Source organism: Synchiropus splendidus, chromosome 6, assembly GCF_027744825.2.
Source record: "Synchiropus splendidus isolate RoL2022-P1 chromosome 6, RoL_Sspl_1.0, whole genome shotgun sequence".
NCBI lineage: Eukaryota > Metazoa > Chordata > Actinopteri > Syngnathiformes > Callionymidae > Synchiropus > Synchiropus splendidus.
Genome location: NC_071339.1, coordinates 1882197 through 1896925, shown reverse-complemented (window position 1 = coordinate 1896925; position 14729 = coordinate 1882197). Strand labels below are relative to the sequence as shown.

The window sequence follows — 14729 nt, the reverse complement described above, 5'->3', positions numbered from 1 at the left end:
ACACATCAGTTACAGTCATCATTATCAAAGCTTCATGTTCATCACAAAGCAAACTTCAACCCCTCACCCACTGGAAGTGTCTCTGTACCCTCACCTTTATTCACCACCTGTATTAGCATAATGGGTAGTGTACATCCTTGGTAACAGTGATATACCGTATATATACGCAATTCAATAGCAAAATGTTACTAGGACTATTTCAGTTTATTAAAAAAAATACAATACAGTACAAATATAATGAAGTCAAATTCGGCACGTAAATAAAACTGTTGTGTTTGATTTTGATGGACTCCAGCTGGCCCGGAGCAGGTACAGGTGACTTCTGGTAACCAGACCACCTTTGATCTGAGAGACTTGATCGCAGGCGTGTCCTACGCTGTGAGTGTTACTGCACGGGTGGGAAACAGCGAGGGAGACCCAGTCACTGTCTACATCACACCAGGTAAACGTGCTCTCGCAGCACGACTCGTATACATATACGTGGACAGCATCTGAAAATCGGTACAAAAAGATATGCAGTATAACCTTATTTGTTGTGTAACAGTGAAGTTCCTCATATCTGAGACCAAAATGTTGACCTTTAATTTCAGAGCAAACTGTTGGTAAAGTGACAAACCTCCGAGTTATAAACGTAAACAGTCGGAGGCTTCGAATAGCCTGGGCCAGAGTACCTGGAGCGACAGGCTACAAGGTGATATGGAGACAAGGCACTAGTGAGTACCCGGAGCTCTGAAACCATTTCCGAGAGGAGAACCCTTCATTTCTAATCGTTCAATTTGCGTGGCAGATGCAGAGCAGTCCAGACTTTTGGGGGCGGAGACCGTTTACTACACCATTGATGGCTTGCAACCAGATGAGGAACTGGTTATTGGGGTGGCAGCGGTGATTGACCAACGCACTGGGGAGGCCGCAACACTGTCCTCCCGGACTAACCCCCACGGTGCATCGGTGTCAGGCCTCCGTGTTGTTGACACAACATCCCAAAGAGTGCGCATCGCCTGGACGGCCTCTTCAAGGGCAACTGGCTATAAGATTATCTGGCGCAGCGATGACGGTCAGCAGCTTGTGCTATGGAATGTAAAGGCTTCCTTATTTGCGCGCATATAATATGTTCACAGTGTGATTCTCCTAGGTGTGGAAACGGTTCGGAACGTTCCTGCTGATGTGTCTTCTTATACCATCGATGGACTTCAGGCAGATTCCGCTTACAACCTTTACGTGTCTTCTCTGATTGGCTCACGAGAGGGAAGCCCTGCCACTCTGAAGATCAGAACAGGTATCACGATCATTCGATAGCTCCTGTCTACATCGATTGGTGACTACTTTGGTTACTCCGTAGAATCAGACGGAGGTGGTGTTGACACAGTGACGTCATTGCAAATCCAAGAATCCAGAGGAGAGGCGGTCCGGGTCACGTGGATTGGCGTGCAGGGAGCAACAGCTTATCGTGTGACTTGGAGGAGAACTGACGGTGGGTCTGGTGTAGGCATGTTGACGTATGATGACGCAACACAGAATGAACTAAGAGACCATGGCCTCTGTGTCAGGGTTCAGATATTAGACTGCCTGCAGCTCCTTGCACTGGCCTGTTATATATGTAAATACTTACAACTACAGTATTGACCTGTAAAAACATGTTTCAGTCACCTTTGCATGAACACTGTTCTTCATTAGTTCATGCTCAACCTATGCGCTTTACAAAGCATTTCCTCTGATCCAGGTGGTGTTGAAAGGACACGGCTGGTGGGAAGAGATGTAACGGCAGTGGATTTAGACGGCCTTGACCCTGGAGCTCAATATGAGGTGAAGGTCACAGCCATCGTTCAGAACCGCCAAGGAGCACCAGTGTCAGTCAGAGTGTCCACACGTAAGTTAATTCAGGGCGATTGGAGGTTTTGGATATAAAAACGCATTTTGTGATAATCCATCCTGAAACCAATGAAGTGATGTGCTTCATGTGGCGTCAGATACTGTTTTTATTCTTGGAACCAACCTCTTTCAGCGGCTGTTACCACCCCCTCCACAAGGACGTTAAAGGTCTATGACATGAGTGAAAACTCTGTTCGTCTGGTCTGGACCCCAACACCTGGCGCCTCAGGATACATCGTACACTGGAGAGATGTGACAGGTAAAACCAGATGAATTTTCATACTGACCATATTTATTCTTCTGCTAATTCATGTGCATGAATGTATGTCTCTTAGACCCAGGTGGTGGGATTACATATACGCTCCCACCGTCATCCAGCTCATATCTGGTCAGCGGACTTCGCCTTGGCCGCCGTTACCAATTTACAGTCCAAACAGTCTTTGAAAATGGACCAGGAACTGAAGACAGTGTCTATGAGCGCACAGGTAACACCTGTTCCCCTAAAAACTATGGCCCGATTTGACTCTTGGGTTTTCTCTGTTCCATAGTGTGTGTGGGTGGTCGACTTGACGTGGTGTTCCTGGTGCCGGCATCAACGGATCGATACAACCTTGCACAGCCGCTACAAGCTCTACTCACAAGTGCAGCCGGATCTTTTGAGTCTATTCAAGCCACCGGCTCACAGGTACACCTAACACTGGCCAGCAGCATCACAAAGTTAAAAAAATAGGGCAGATTTAGGGCTCTGTGCTCATGTTCTGTCTCTACTTGTTCATTCGTAAACAAAATAGTCATTGTTCTGCAGCTTCACTTGAAGTATGGGCGTTATCAGTTGCCCATTCATTTGTACTGGCTCCGGTTAAAGAACGAGTACAAGCCGGAAAACTTGACCTAATTATACACTTTAACAAACAAACCAACTTTTATGCGACTATGGTGACAAAATGAGCACCACGTTTAGAATGTTTTCTTCTCACCTGAATGAACTACAGGGGAGGTGCTGTCTCTTCTTCTGGGTCTCAGTGCGTGTGCGATAATAGCGCTATTACTGCCACCTGCTGTTCGATAGAACTCATTGCACGATGGCAAAATACAGTCATCATTTTGCTGTTTTGCCCATTAATTGATTTTACATTTTTGTATTGGCCAATCGTTTTAATCTACTCTTTTTTTTGGTTAAAGTTAAGTTTGTTTAAATAACTCTAGGTAAATGATGGCCTAGATATATTGAAATAAAACTGTTTTCCACACATTTTATGCCCCAAAAATGTATTTGCTTTTAACGTGGTTCAATATATGTCAGACATGATGGCTGAATGAATGTGGCTAAAAACAGTTTGGATACCACTGGAACTCCCGGATGAAACATGAAACAATTTTACCATGGCCGAAAGACGCTCAGTGAAAAAAAAAAAAAAAAACCAAAATAAATATGACAATGTTCAGTTGTCATTCATAAGATGTGTCCTTCTCATTTTTTTTTAAAGATGGGAGCTGTGGTGTATGGTTACAGACCCAAAGTATGGTTCCAGCTGAATCGACATGACATATATGAGGCGTTGCTTCAAGAGGTCCTGGTGCCACCCTTTGATGAGATCCCTGGCAACAACATAGGTGGACTGGTTGAGTTAATTGTATTCCTGTCATTGGTGTTCCTCGCTGAAGTGTAAACAATTCTCTGCCTCCACAGGCGAGGCGGTAACATTCGCCCGGCAGTACCTTCTGAACTCAGCTGGACGGAGGCTGGGGGTCCCTGGTGTTGTGGTCATCATTGCAGACAGACGATCTGCTGACAATCTCACAGAAGCCGCGAGGATTCTCAAAGCAACCGGTAGGATCGAATCTGAGCCTGGAGATCTTAAAATAGTCACTTATTATACATTCCATATATCTGCAATGCATGTGTTTGGACCAGGTGTGACAGTATTGGCCGTCGGCATAGAGCAGGCAGATACTGAAGAGCTTCGAAAAGCTGTGACCGACAACAATCCACAGAACATTCTGTTCATCCGTGATGCCGCACAGCTGGACTCACTGCACTCTGACCTGGCAGGCTTGCTTTGTGGCATTGGCAGATCATCAGTGGTAAGATTCAATTTCAGTGGTCACATGAAGTTCTAAATCAAAATATGCACATATGTCATTCTTGTGTTTACATTGTATTGGTATTGCATGTCTCTCTGGGAGACATGATTCGCAGGGGAAGTAAATAAGCGTGTGTTTTGCTGTAGGTCGGTCCAGGTGGACCAGGACAGTGCACTGTTCAGTGTCCTCAGGTGAGTCACTGAGACCCGTCCTGTCTACTTGCTTCAATTCAATAATTGTTGTTGTTCCTGACTTTTCTCTTTGCAGGGGGAGAGAGGAGAACGTGGTGTCCCGGTATGATTAAAAAAAAAAACTGTGCACATGGTTTAAATGTGTTAGTGTTCATTGTCTTTATATTGATTTTTTTTTAGGGCGAACGAGGCAGGGACGGGTTGCCTGGACACAAGGGAGAGCCTGTGAGTCAGTTTTTACTTGTCGGATTTTCAAGACTTCACTATAAAACGGAAGAAAAACAGAAGGGGGAAATGGCAAGATGAGGACAGAGAGAGTTCTTCTAGATGGATTAGATAAATACACAACAGTGCAAGTGATACTCAGTACAGGTCTGTGGGCGTAGACGTTTGCTAAAGGGTCGTCCCTTCCCATCTTGTCTACAGACTTGTCTACTGACTGAGAACCTTAAGTCATTCGATCGTCGTCCTCTCGACTTAATAGTCTGGCATTCCAGAATGTGAATTTGAAAAAATTATATATAAATATAAACCTGGAATCATGTTCTAATAAGACCGACTGACTCATTTTGTTTGTTGCAGGGTCGGGATGGTTTACCAGGAAGGGAGGGCCCAAGAGGTCCTGAAGGACGTCCCGGTCCTCCAGGCTTATCGATCCCTATCGACCCTTCACAGGCAGTCAAGGGTTCAAAGGGAGAACGGGTGAGTATTAAAAAAAAAAAGATTTTTGCTGTTTGAACACTTTGCTGTTTGAATGGACCTATAACTAAAAACCCACTGAAGGGCTTTCCCGGCATTGATGGGAATCCTGGGTTGCCGGGGCGGCCAGGGTCTCCTGGAGGTACAGGCGTTCCGGTGAGTATTGGAACGATGAAGATCATTTTATTCATGGAGATTTGGAGTGTGTAAACCAATGCCGTTTTGCAGGGATCACAGGGTGTGCCGGGCATCAGAGGAGACCCAGTTAGTGAGCTTCTTTATGGTCCTCAAGGTCACATTACAAGGTTGGAACTTAAACAGTGACTTCACGATTCTTCCAGGGGGAATCGGGTGTTTCAGGGGCGCCAGGACTGAAGGGTGACAAAGGAGAGCGAGTGCGTGAGAGGAAATATTTGGCATTGGTCAAAACAAAATGGGTCTGACCATCTTCTTTCTCTGATCAGGGCGAGCCAGGTTCCTCTGTAATGGGAGGAGGTCTTCCAGGGAGGAAGGGTGAACCAGGATTTGCAGGCATACCGGTGAGAGGGAACGCACCTTTCTGTTGAAGGTTATTTATTTCCTCATCATTCCAGATTCTTTCTTATCTGTGACTTGACTGTATGTGAAGGGAAATCCCGGTCGGCCCGGAAGCGATGGAGCAAAAGGCAGCCAAGGACTCGCCGGTCTTCCTGGTTCTGATGGCCGTCCAGGTATCCCAGGGACACCAGGACTTTCTATTAAGGTGCCCAATCCGTTTAGTCACTGAAGTGGTTCTGCAATATCACATTAATGTACTGTACTGAATGTCTTGCTGCTTTGGAAGAGCATAAAAATAGTGTCAAACCCACTCACAAATTCAGTTCAGGCTTCATTAGCGTCTAATGTGTTGGATGCAAGGTCAGTAACTGAAGTGTGATGTGCTCCGCTACTGCGCCACTGAGGGAGCAGTGAAACCAAATACCTATAGTATGGATGAACTGGCTGAGAACTGTGGAGGTGGGTAGATGAAAGGTGACCATGCCAATATTCTGGGTCGACCAATGGGCCCGCTCAGATGAAGTTTGGCTCCAGTCGCCCTCAACACGGGCTTCTGCAGACTAGCTGAAGCTGTCAGAGTTAAAACTGAACCTGTGTAAACCACCGATGACGTCACGCAGAGAGCCTTTGTCTCAAACAGCAACTGGTGAAGCTGATGAACCCATCTGCACTGTTTTTTGTCATTTGCAATTGTGTAGCGCTTTCTTCTTCCTTGCAAGTTGTGGTACTTTGTCTATTGTGTTATTGTTGTTTATCTGAAACTCTGGTCAATTCTCTGTAGACTAATTGCACTCAAAATTCACATTTGGCTGCTGGGCAAAAAGTGCCTTCAAGCCCAACATTAGTGACTCCCTCACGTCTGATATTGTCACTTTACAGAAACTTTACTTCCTGCAAAATGAACATTCCATTCATTTCCCCCTGCTTCATTAAATGCTCAAAACATCAACAGAATAACAATTGCCATTCTATCTGGAAAGATATACATATTTAAAAAGTTACTTTCTAAATGTCGTTCAATATTTTATTCATAAATATCAACAAAGCAGCCGTTGGGATAAAGTTCAACGGGCTGAATGTGTCAACCTGCATATCTACCACTAGGTGTCAACAGACACTTTAGAATAAATTTCAGTTCATAAGCTACAAAAACTGAAATCGCTGCCTGTCTTCTCCTTTGACTTGTGGGATTAACAATGCTACACAAATATGCATGTTTGTGTGTCAGGTAAACTGGCACTAAACCTGTCTCACCTCCTCTTGTTGCAGGGAGACAAGGGCAGCCAGGGAGAGCGGGTGAGTCCCACCACCACCCGAGTGTCCTCTTGCTGCTGAAATGTCCAGAGAAAGACTCATGCATAATGATGTGCGGCTCTTATCCTTTTTCGCTGACAGGGACCTCCAGGATTTGGCACCGGGGTAGCAGCTAAGGGCGAGAGGGGCTCCCCAGTAAGCTCAGTCAATCACTGACATTCTGCTGACACTCAAGCTAAAGGATGGGATCTGTGGCCATTGGAGGGCTGCTGCTTTGCATGAATTAATTACACTCTTCTATCAGGGGCTTCCAGGACCACCCGGCGCTCAAGGTCGCGATGGGTCGCCAGGATCTCCGGGAGCCAAAGGAGAAAGAGTAATGCAAATAAATTGTCAAACATCTTGTGTGTATTTCATGTCTGTTTTTTTTCCAGGGAGAAGGTGCTGATGGACCTCCTGGGCCACCAGGGAGCCAGGGAGAACCTGGCGACAGGGTAGGTCTGACACACAAGTTCACACAAAGACAACTCCACCGACTTTTAATAGAGAGGTTGTAGGGAGGCTTTCGGTTTGGCCTGTCTTAGCAAAGAGTCATTTCATTCAAATGAAGACCATGTGAACTCAAGCTTTTGTCTCAGAAATTGCACTTGCTGGGACTCATTTTCTACATATTTGAATTGTTATTTAAATCCATGGCATGAACAAATTCCATTTCAATATAAACATGTATTTGTACAGCTTTAAATCTAACATCAGCACAGACACACTTACCATAGATAGTGATTTCTCTCAGCACATCTTGAAGACTTGACCTGTATTTAGAATAATAAGTGACCCACACTGTAAGGCAAAAGGTAGGTGGACTTTTATAAGAATTATTAGCAGGATGTACATGTGAAATGTATTGAAGGCCTGGAGTGTAAAGTGGTGTGGTCATGATTCCAGGGTGCCCGTGGGCCTCCAGGACAGCCTGGTACCAAGGTAAGCTCAAGGAAAGACAGGAAGATTTGGAGAAGGATCATTATTCATTCATTCATTTTCTTTGCAACAGGGTGACCGAGGACAGTCAGGAGAGCCAGGATCCCAGGGAGACACCGTGAGTCCCATGTTATGACCTGCTCAATATAACATGAGGATGATGATGAACAACATAACATGACAACTTTCTGGGAGAGACTTGAGACAGACGGGACACCGAACACAAAACGGGAATTACAGAAACCAAAATAAAAGCCAATCATGACAGCAGACATACAAAACAAAACAAAGGTCGAGTCTCTAGTCATTTACAGACTTGCATTCCCATCCCTGGGTGGAAGTACATGGGTATATCCAGATAAGTGGGAACAGATGTTGCAGTCATACACATTGATAAAATCGTCACAAATCGCTCACTTGTTCCCCGTGGAGTTGCGAAGGGCAGGTGCTCATCCCAGCTACTTGGGGAAGAGGCAGGCGAAGTGCAGGCAATGTGCCTTTGGATCGTGGGAGGAAACTGGAGTGCCCACAGAAAACACGAACAGGCACAGCTTCCCGCCTCCACACGATGAGGATGCTGAGAACAGTGTTGCCTCAAGCTGGAGTCGAACATACGACTTTCTTGTTGCAAGGCTGCAGGACTAACAGCTACAGCACCTTAACAGAGCATCATCAACCAAATGTGGCAATTCACTGGATATGATGCCCTGAATAATATTGAAGTTATCTTCCTGTATCCCCCACAATCCCTGCTTTACTGGAAGCACTTCGTTCATTTTGCAGTTTGACTTCTACTCACAATTATTATTGCACAATGTACCAAATGATGACATTGTATTTTATCATGTTGTGCACAGAAAATTTCCTAGTGACTAAATTGTTTTTCTTTTCTTGTTTTCTGTATTGAATTCATCAAATTTAACAGGTCCATTTTGATGATCTAAACACCCAATGAGTTTGACTGATAATAATTATTTCATGGCGCGCAGCCATGTGACAGACTCAGGACAGTGTTATGTTGACAAGTAGTACACACAAATTATTGTGCACTTTGTGCACGCCATTCCAAATCAGCAGTCAGTGCGCTGACTCGGTGGACAATTCCAGCTGAAGTTCAATTCGCTTGGTTCAATTCACTGCTATCCTTTTTCATTCCACGTGGCTTTGCCTGCTGCCAGGGATCTCAAGGACCAGCTGGTGAAAGAGGAGAAAGGGTGAGAGGAACAAACAAAAGCAAATTTGCGTCTTCAATAGTGACTTCATTCCAAATTGGAAATAATTTATTTTTCTCCAGGGGGAAACTGGGAAACCTGGACCACCTGGATCACCTGGCTCCAGAGTAATTGACTTTCCAACACACTGACATGTTTCCGTTTGATCTCCTCCTCAATGAGTCTCTCGGTTTTCACCAGGGTTTGCCAGGAGCCAGCGGGGCACCTGGGGAGAAGGTGAGAGGTTTCCCTATGATCGATCGCCTCTGCAGCAGCGGGTCAATGGCAGCATTCCATCACATACTGTATCATCTCTTAATGGGATTCACCGTTTCCAAGTTAGTGCTGACATGATATGATGAGCTGTCTTTTTCAGGGGAATGAAGGTGATCGAGGGGAACCAGGCAGAAGTGTGAGTTATCAGATGAAAAAAGAAAAAGGCACATAAGTCATGTCTTTTGCTTGAAATTCATCCATTCATGTTTCTTTTAAAAATGTGCCTAACATCCATAACAGTCTTTACCTTTGCCCTGTTATTTCAAAACTACAGGCCCCAGGCTTTCCAGGGAAGAAAGGGGAGCAGGTAAGCGATCAGTTATTGCCACTGCACAGTGACAGAACCATCTTTCACTCTGATGGCTTTCCTCCTGCGTGCTGCTCCTACCAGGGTGACGCGGGCCGGCCTGGACTTGAAGGCCCACGTGGTCAGAAGGGGGAGCCAGGAATAAGAGGAGAGAAAGTGAGTGACAGCTGACCAGACAGAAGTAACAGATGCTACTAAAGCAATTTCATTGTTTAACTGAGGGGACTCACAGTGACATGCTGATGGAATCATGACAGGGTTCACCAGCATTCGGAGGGTCTGGTTCACCGGGACCTAAAGGGGATCCAGGTGACAGAGTAAGTAAAGGTTTGAGGTGAAATTCTCTAATAACCATGATCATGTAGGAAGTGGTAATTCCATGAAATTACATTTTTCCGTAATGTTCCTCTTATGAAGGGGGCTCCAGGTATCAGTGGAAAGCCTGGCACAAAGGTGAGGTGCAAGCCAGAGACGTGCTTCATTCAATTACTTGCGCAGATTTCTTACTAATGAAATTTCACAGGGAGACACCGGAGAGTCGGGCGAGAGAGGGGAGGATGGTCGGCCTGGGCTGCCTGGGAAGATGGGTCTGCCTGGGAAACAGGTCCAATGATATTCTGATACATGGCCAACCATTCATTTATTTCATTAAGTATTGTACTACTTGTACTAAAATATTCTAGGCTATGTTTCTCTGTTAGTTACTTTAAGTAGGGAAATTAAACCGTCGTAGTAAAAGCTCTGATCAAGATTGTATTGGAAGTACATCATAAGTAATTAATGGAATTAATTTGAGACCAATGAAACATTTAAAAAGTATAGTATGTATTGCTGTACATACTAGCTGCCACATCAAAACTAGGAATGTACTACAGGTTATTTAAAGGTCAATCTGGATTGGCTGTTGGTCTCCAATGGGATTGTACACAGCAACACTCAACACTCCATAGTGAATGACAACAATTGATTTTGGCACCGCAGCCACGAGGAATTAGTTTTTATTGCTTCATTGTGCAGTTTTATGAGACTATATTTTCTATGTTTATTATCCATCCCCTGTCCCGGCGTTTCCTGAAAATGTCATTGGTTTATAACTTCACGTTATTATGTCAAAAGACAGATTTCACCAGCAAAAAAAACCAAAAAGCCTTTTTTATTCTCTCTGACATGCACCCGACTATTAGGACAACATCGGAGGTAAAATTAACATCATTTTAAATTATTATTATTAAAAAATGCTTTCGATTTTCTGCCTATTGCTTTTATATGATGTGTCCTTTTCACCTGAGGTCTCATTGTTACAGGGAGAAAGCGGGGAGAAAGGTGATGACGGTGCCCCTGTGAGTTTGACGACTTGTTTCATGTTTTGTAACTGGAACGGTTGAACAATTGTAATTTGAGGTTTTAACTGCACAGTTTACCCTGTTTACGTTTTCCATTAGCTTGTTGGTAGACGATGAACCAAAGGGAGCGTTCAAGTGCAAGCAAATAGAATGATATATTTATAAAACGTGGCGCACTCGCCTGAATCTCCTACCACCTGCTCATGATTTATTAACCACACAGAGCAGGCTGCTGACCATTTCTCTTCCATGACTGGGCAGCTCAGCCTGACCAAAGCCACGAGGAGCATTTAAACCTGATACCTGAAGTTCTGCTCATAACGCAGCAAGAAATATACGTAGAAATAAAATAACAGTGGAAGTTTTAAGAAAATAAAGGTCTGATTTTTACATTTCAGTAATAGAAATGCTGAGATTATTTTTGAATCTGAGAACTGAAAGTAGCTATTTTACTGATCATCATTCCTAAAACGCACGAAAACCCCCCCTGAGGGGGCTTCACTCTCTGGTCATGATTAAGTTGTAGTGTGCACAGCAAGTTCTGTTAGCTGTACTCTTATAGACATTCACCCTTTAAAGCAGACAGCAGATGAAATAAAAAATAGCAATGTCTTTAATATTTGATGTGAAAGTGGGCAATCTGACAACTGCCTTTCTCTAAGGGGGAGCCAGGAACTCCAGGGAAGCAAGGTGAAAGAGGACACAGGGTAGGACACCATGCACTTCCATGAGTGATTAACAAAGTTAATGGTGAAAGATTTCACTTCATATTTTCCATAGGGACTTCCAGGTCAACCGGGACGAGCGGGAGAGAAAGGAGACCTGGGAGATCCAGGAGAGCATGGCAGAAACGTGAGGCATTGTGTTGACAGATTTCCGATATATTTCTGCATGCTCCCTCTGGGCCCTTGGCAGAAGCAACATGATCGAGGCTCGCATGTTTATTGATCTATGCGTTATCACAGGGCAACCCTGGACCCGCCGGACCGAGAGGAGAGCCAGGAGAGCAGGTTTGTTGTTCAGGTTGCCGGTCTAAATTATTTAGTTTTAGTGTTTAGTAGTCCCATCTTTAGAGTTAATAGTCCCATCTGTCTGTTTTAAGGGTCCCCAAGGGCCCTCCGGACCACCTGGAAAAGTGGTGAGCCAATGGAAAATAAAGAAATGGTCTGCATGAAACACGATCGCCGTGTCGTCTGTTTTCAATCCTTAGACTGACGCACAAGGGCAATTGAAAGGAGATAGAGGAGATAAGGTTTGTGCAATCCAAACGATCAAGATTGTTCAGAAATGAAGCTTAAAAATGGATGAAAAAAAAGCAACTCTGTGACCCCATTTTGTGCCCAGGGTGATGCAGGCGACCCAGGAGCAATTGGCAGCAGAGGTCTGAAAGGCGACGCAGGGACTCCTGGCACCCCTGGCTCACGAGTGAGTTTCATGCTGCGTAAAAATCCTTCCATGAGCATCAGCTAGGGCATCATGTATGCATCATTGTGCGCCATGACCCCACTTCCCTGTTGGGCTGCGTGACTGAAATACCTCTGAGACTTCTTGTTCTTCCTCTGCTGTGTCTATGCAGGGTCCAGAGGGACAGCGTGGGCCGCCAGGCGCAAGAGTACGTTTCTTTCCTGTCCTCGCTTCTGAGCTGAAGTTTGCTTAATTGTGACCATGAATGTTTCAATCCTCACTGTGGCATTCTTACATCAGATTTACTGGCTTTTATAGGGTGACAGTGGAGAGAGAGGATCCCCTGGAGAGAAGGTTTGAATAACACTACATGACAAATCCATGTTCAAACAAGAAAAAACTCATGAATTATGACTCACAGGTAGAAAACAGCTCATGTAGTCTGAAAGTTTATTCACGTCCTCGTTGAATGTTGCGATCTTATTACACTCAACTGTGCTTTTTTGAGGTGGAATAAAAGTTACATTTTCATAGCTTGTATGATGAGAGTGGATTGGAAAAAGTCGTTATGGATTATGTGGATTTGTTTTGGCACATTTTCAAAGTGCATTCCAAATATAAAATCTGGCAAAACCAAAGCACAACAGACTCATAAACATGAGACACTGAAGCATGTAAAAGGTGCCAGAATCCAAATTTGATATTTGGAGGAAAGTATTTAAATTTGTCAAACCTGACCTTGGCAGAACCCTATTTCTGAGTTCACCTGGCCTGCATTAGGTCAGTCTGTTACTATGAACAGCTGACCATTATGTGGCGCCTCTTTTCCCTGATATTTCATGGGCATGACCTCAGTGTATTTTCGACAAAAACGTGGCCGGCACAACATGAACTGTAGATCTGCTTAATACATACTAAAATGTAATTTTGTTATCAGTGTCCCTGCCTAACCACAATGTATGGCCAAGAGGCCTGAATTCCCAGTACCTCAGTGTAAACTTGACAAGTGATCATGTTCATGTGGAGTAAATAATGAACTTTTTTCACTAATCTTCATGCTGCTTTAATATTATTAAAACTGAAACTGTTCAGGGAGACAGAGGCATTCCTGGAGTAGACGGGCGCCCTGGCACGGATGGAAAACCAGGGCCTCCAGGAGCAGCAGGCCTCAGGGTACCTCATGAAAAACAGGTCTCTGGAACTCCATGAATATGTTTGTTACTTTGTGAATTTTTCTTTAAGGGGGATCCTGGGAAACAAGGAGATCCAGGAAGAGATGTGAGTTGGATTGCGACTTCATTGTCCTTAAGAGTGTCTCTATTGCTGCTATCAGCCAGTCCTCTCTTGCCATAACAGGGTCATAGCAATGAGAGGAAATAGTTATTACTAACAACTAACAACCAAATCCAACTTTACTGACTCATTCATGTGTTCCAAATGTTGAAGTGCTCCTCTCCATGATGCAGTAAGTCCCCCCGTCGTGATGATTCTGCCCACCCCGTGTGAGGCCGAGATGTTTCTGCTTTGCTGCACATCAGAGATGTTGATTCAAGCTAGTTTGCTCAACGTTTTGCATTGTTATGATCTAGCGCCGAGGTGGGCAGTTACATTTTCCTAAGCAGCCACATTATAAACTGTAACTGCTGTGTGGGGCCATCATGCCAAAAGAACGGTGGCGATGACTACGAAACGTGATGGAAAAAAATAAAAAAATCAATCAAAGAGTACGTAACATGGAGGAAATGAACCATAAATGGTCCAATGGAAGCGTGTAAAGTGTAAATGTGCCACAAACCCGATAAAAAAATCATTTTACATGCATTTTAGAAATCGTAATAAAAGTATGGACCAAACATCGAATATGAAAAGGAAATTTATTTCAAAAATATTTCATATTTTGAGGAAAATCTTAAAATGACAACAAAAACAAAAATTACTGGCGAAAACGGAAACAGGATTAAAAAACGATAGAAAAAGGTTGATAGTTTTTGCCCAGGTCTAATCTAGTGTGTGTGCATGCGCAACGCATCTCTGATACGCAGATCGGAAGTGGAAGTGTGAGTGAGAGACAAACAGAGACAAACAAACACTCAGTAATTTAGCCAAAAGTGGTCTTTTTTGTTTTGAGAGTCAGACCCCATCATCAGCACCGCAGTGTCCTTCCCTCGCTCATGGTTATAAGTTCACTTTCATTCCCGAGACGCTCCAGTAATGCCACGATTCTCCGGTTCGTCAAAGAAAGAGCTGCGCCTATTTTTTTTAAATCTCTAAACAACCAAGCGTGCAGACAGGATGATGCACACCAGCTGGTTTAGACTCACGCGGAAATGAGGCTTTGGCTGCAAGTGATTTCAACTTCCGAGTGTGGACGTTTAAGAGAGCGGTGAGACGCTACTGTTTGACAGCAGCGGAGACGGACGGATTGTTTCCTCTAGACCTAGCACAGCAGAGTGGGCGTGGCCAGGGAGAACAAGATTTCAGCTGTTGCGACACAAAGCATTTTCACTGGCCAGTTCTTATGCACACTTTCTAATGTGAACCTTTCAAACCATAGAGAGTTTGGTGCAGACACATA

The 14729-nt window shown here is 44.3% G+C and overlaps 1 protein-coding gene across 2 annotated transcripts in view; it reads left to right on the top strand.

Moving 5' to 3' along the window:
- Positions 1–14729, top strand: part of col7a1 (collagen, type VII, alpha 1) — a 57060-nt gene that overhangs the window by 15014 nt on the left and 27317 nt on the right. For both annotated transcript variants that reach the window (XM_053867634.1, XM_053867635.1), the window contains exons 16-62: positions 296–442; positions 591–713; positions 788–1054; positions 1133–1276; positions 1340–1471; positions 1721–1867; positions 2003–2128; positions 2205–2354; positions 2418–2554; positions 3357–3483; positions 3560–3700; positions 3785–3954; positions 4101–4145; positions 4222–4248; positions 4326–4370; positions 4728–4847; positions 4929–5000; positions 5073–5108; positions 5186–5239; positions 5309–5383; positions 5473–5586; positions 6651–6677; positions 6777–6830; positions 6940–7011; positions 7070–7129; positions 7581–7616; positions 7687–7731; positions 8792–8827; positions 8908–8952; positions 9026–9061; positions 9201–9236; positions 9375–9407; positions 9492–9563; positions 9665–9724; positions 9825–9860; positions 9931–10011; positions 10712–10747; positions 11413–11457; positions 11531–11602; positions 11716–11760; positions 11853–11888; positions 11961–12002; positions 12095–12175; positions 12327–12362; positions 12473–12508; positions 13247–13327; positions 13397–13432. In XM_053867634.1, the coding sequence (XP_053723609.1) occupies positions 296–442; positions 591–713; positions 788–1054; positions 1133–1276; positions 1340–1471; positions 1721–1867; positions 2003–2128; positions 2205–2354; positions 2418–2554; positions 3357–3483; positions 3560–3700; positions 3785–3954; positions 4101–4145; positions 4222–4248; positions 4326–4370; positions 4728–4847; positions 4929–5000; positions 5073–5108; positions 5186–5239; positions 5309–5383; positions 5473–5586; positions 6651–6677; positions 6777–6830; positions 6940–7011; positions 7070–7129; positions 7581–7616; positions 7687–7731; positions 8792–8827; positions 8908–8952; positions 9026–9061; positions 9201–9236; positions 9375–9407; positions 9492–9563; positions 9665–9724; positions 9825–9860; positions 9931–10011; positions 10712–10747; positions 11413–11457; positions 11531–11602; positions 11716–11760; positions 11853–11888; positions 11961–12002; positions 12095–12175; positions 12327–12362; positions 12473–12508; positions 13247–13327; positions 13397–13432 (3674 nt within the window). The remainder of the gene's footprint in view (positions 1–295; positions 443–590; positions 714–787; positions 1055–1132; positions 1277–1339; positions 1472–1720; positions 1868–2002; positions 2129–2204; positions 2355–2417; positions 2555–3356; positions 3484–3559; positions 3701–3784; positions 3955–4100; positions 4146–4221; positions 4249–4325; positions 4371–4727; positions 4848–4928; positions 5001–5072; positions 5109–5185; positions 5240–5308; positions 5384–5472; positions 5587–6650; positions 6678–6776; positions 6831–6939; positions 7012–7069; positions 7130–7580; positions 7617–7686; positions 7732–8791; positions 8828–8907; positions 8953–9025; positions 9062–9200; positions 9237–9374; positions 9408–9491; positions 9564–9664; positions 9725–9824; positions 9861–9930; positions 10012–10711; positions 10748–11412; positions 11458–11530; positions 11603–11715; positions 11761–11852; positions 11889–11960; positions 12003–12094; positions 12176–12326; positions 12363–12472; positions 12509–13246; positions 13328–13396; positions 13433–14729) is intronic.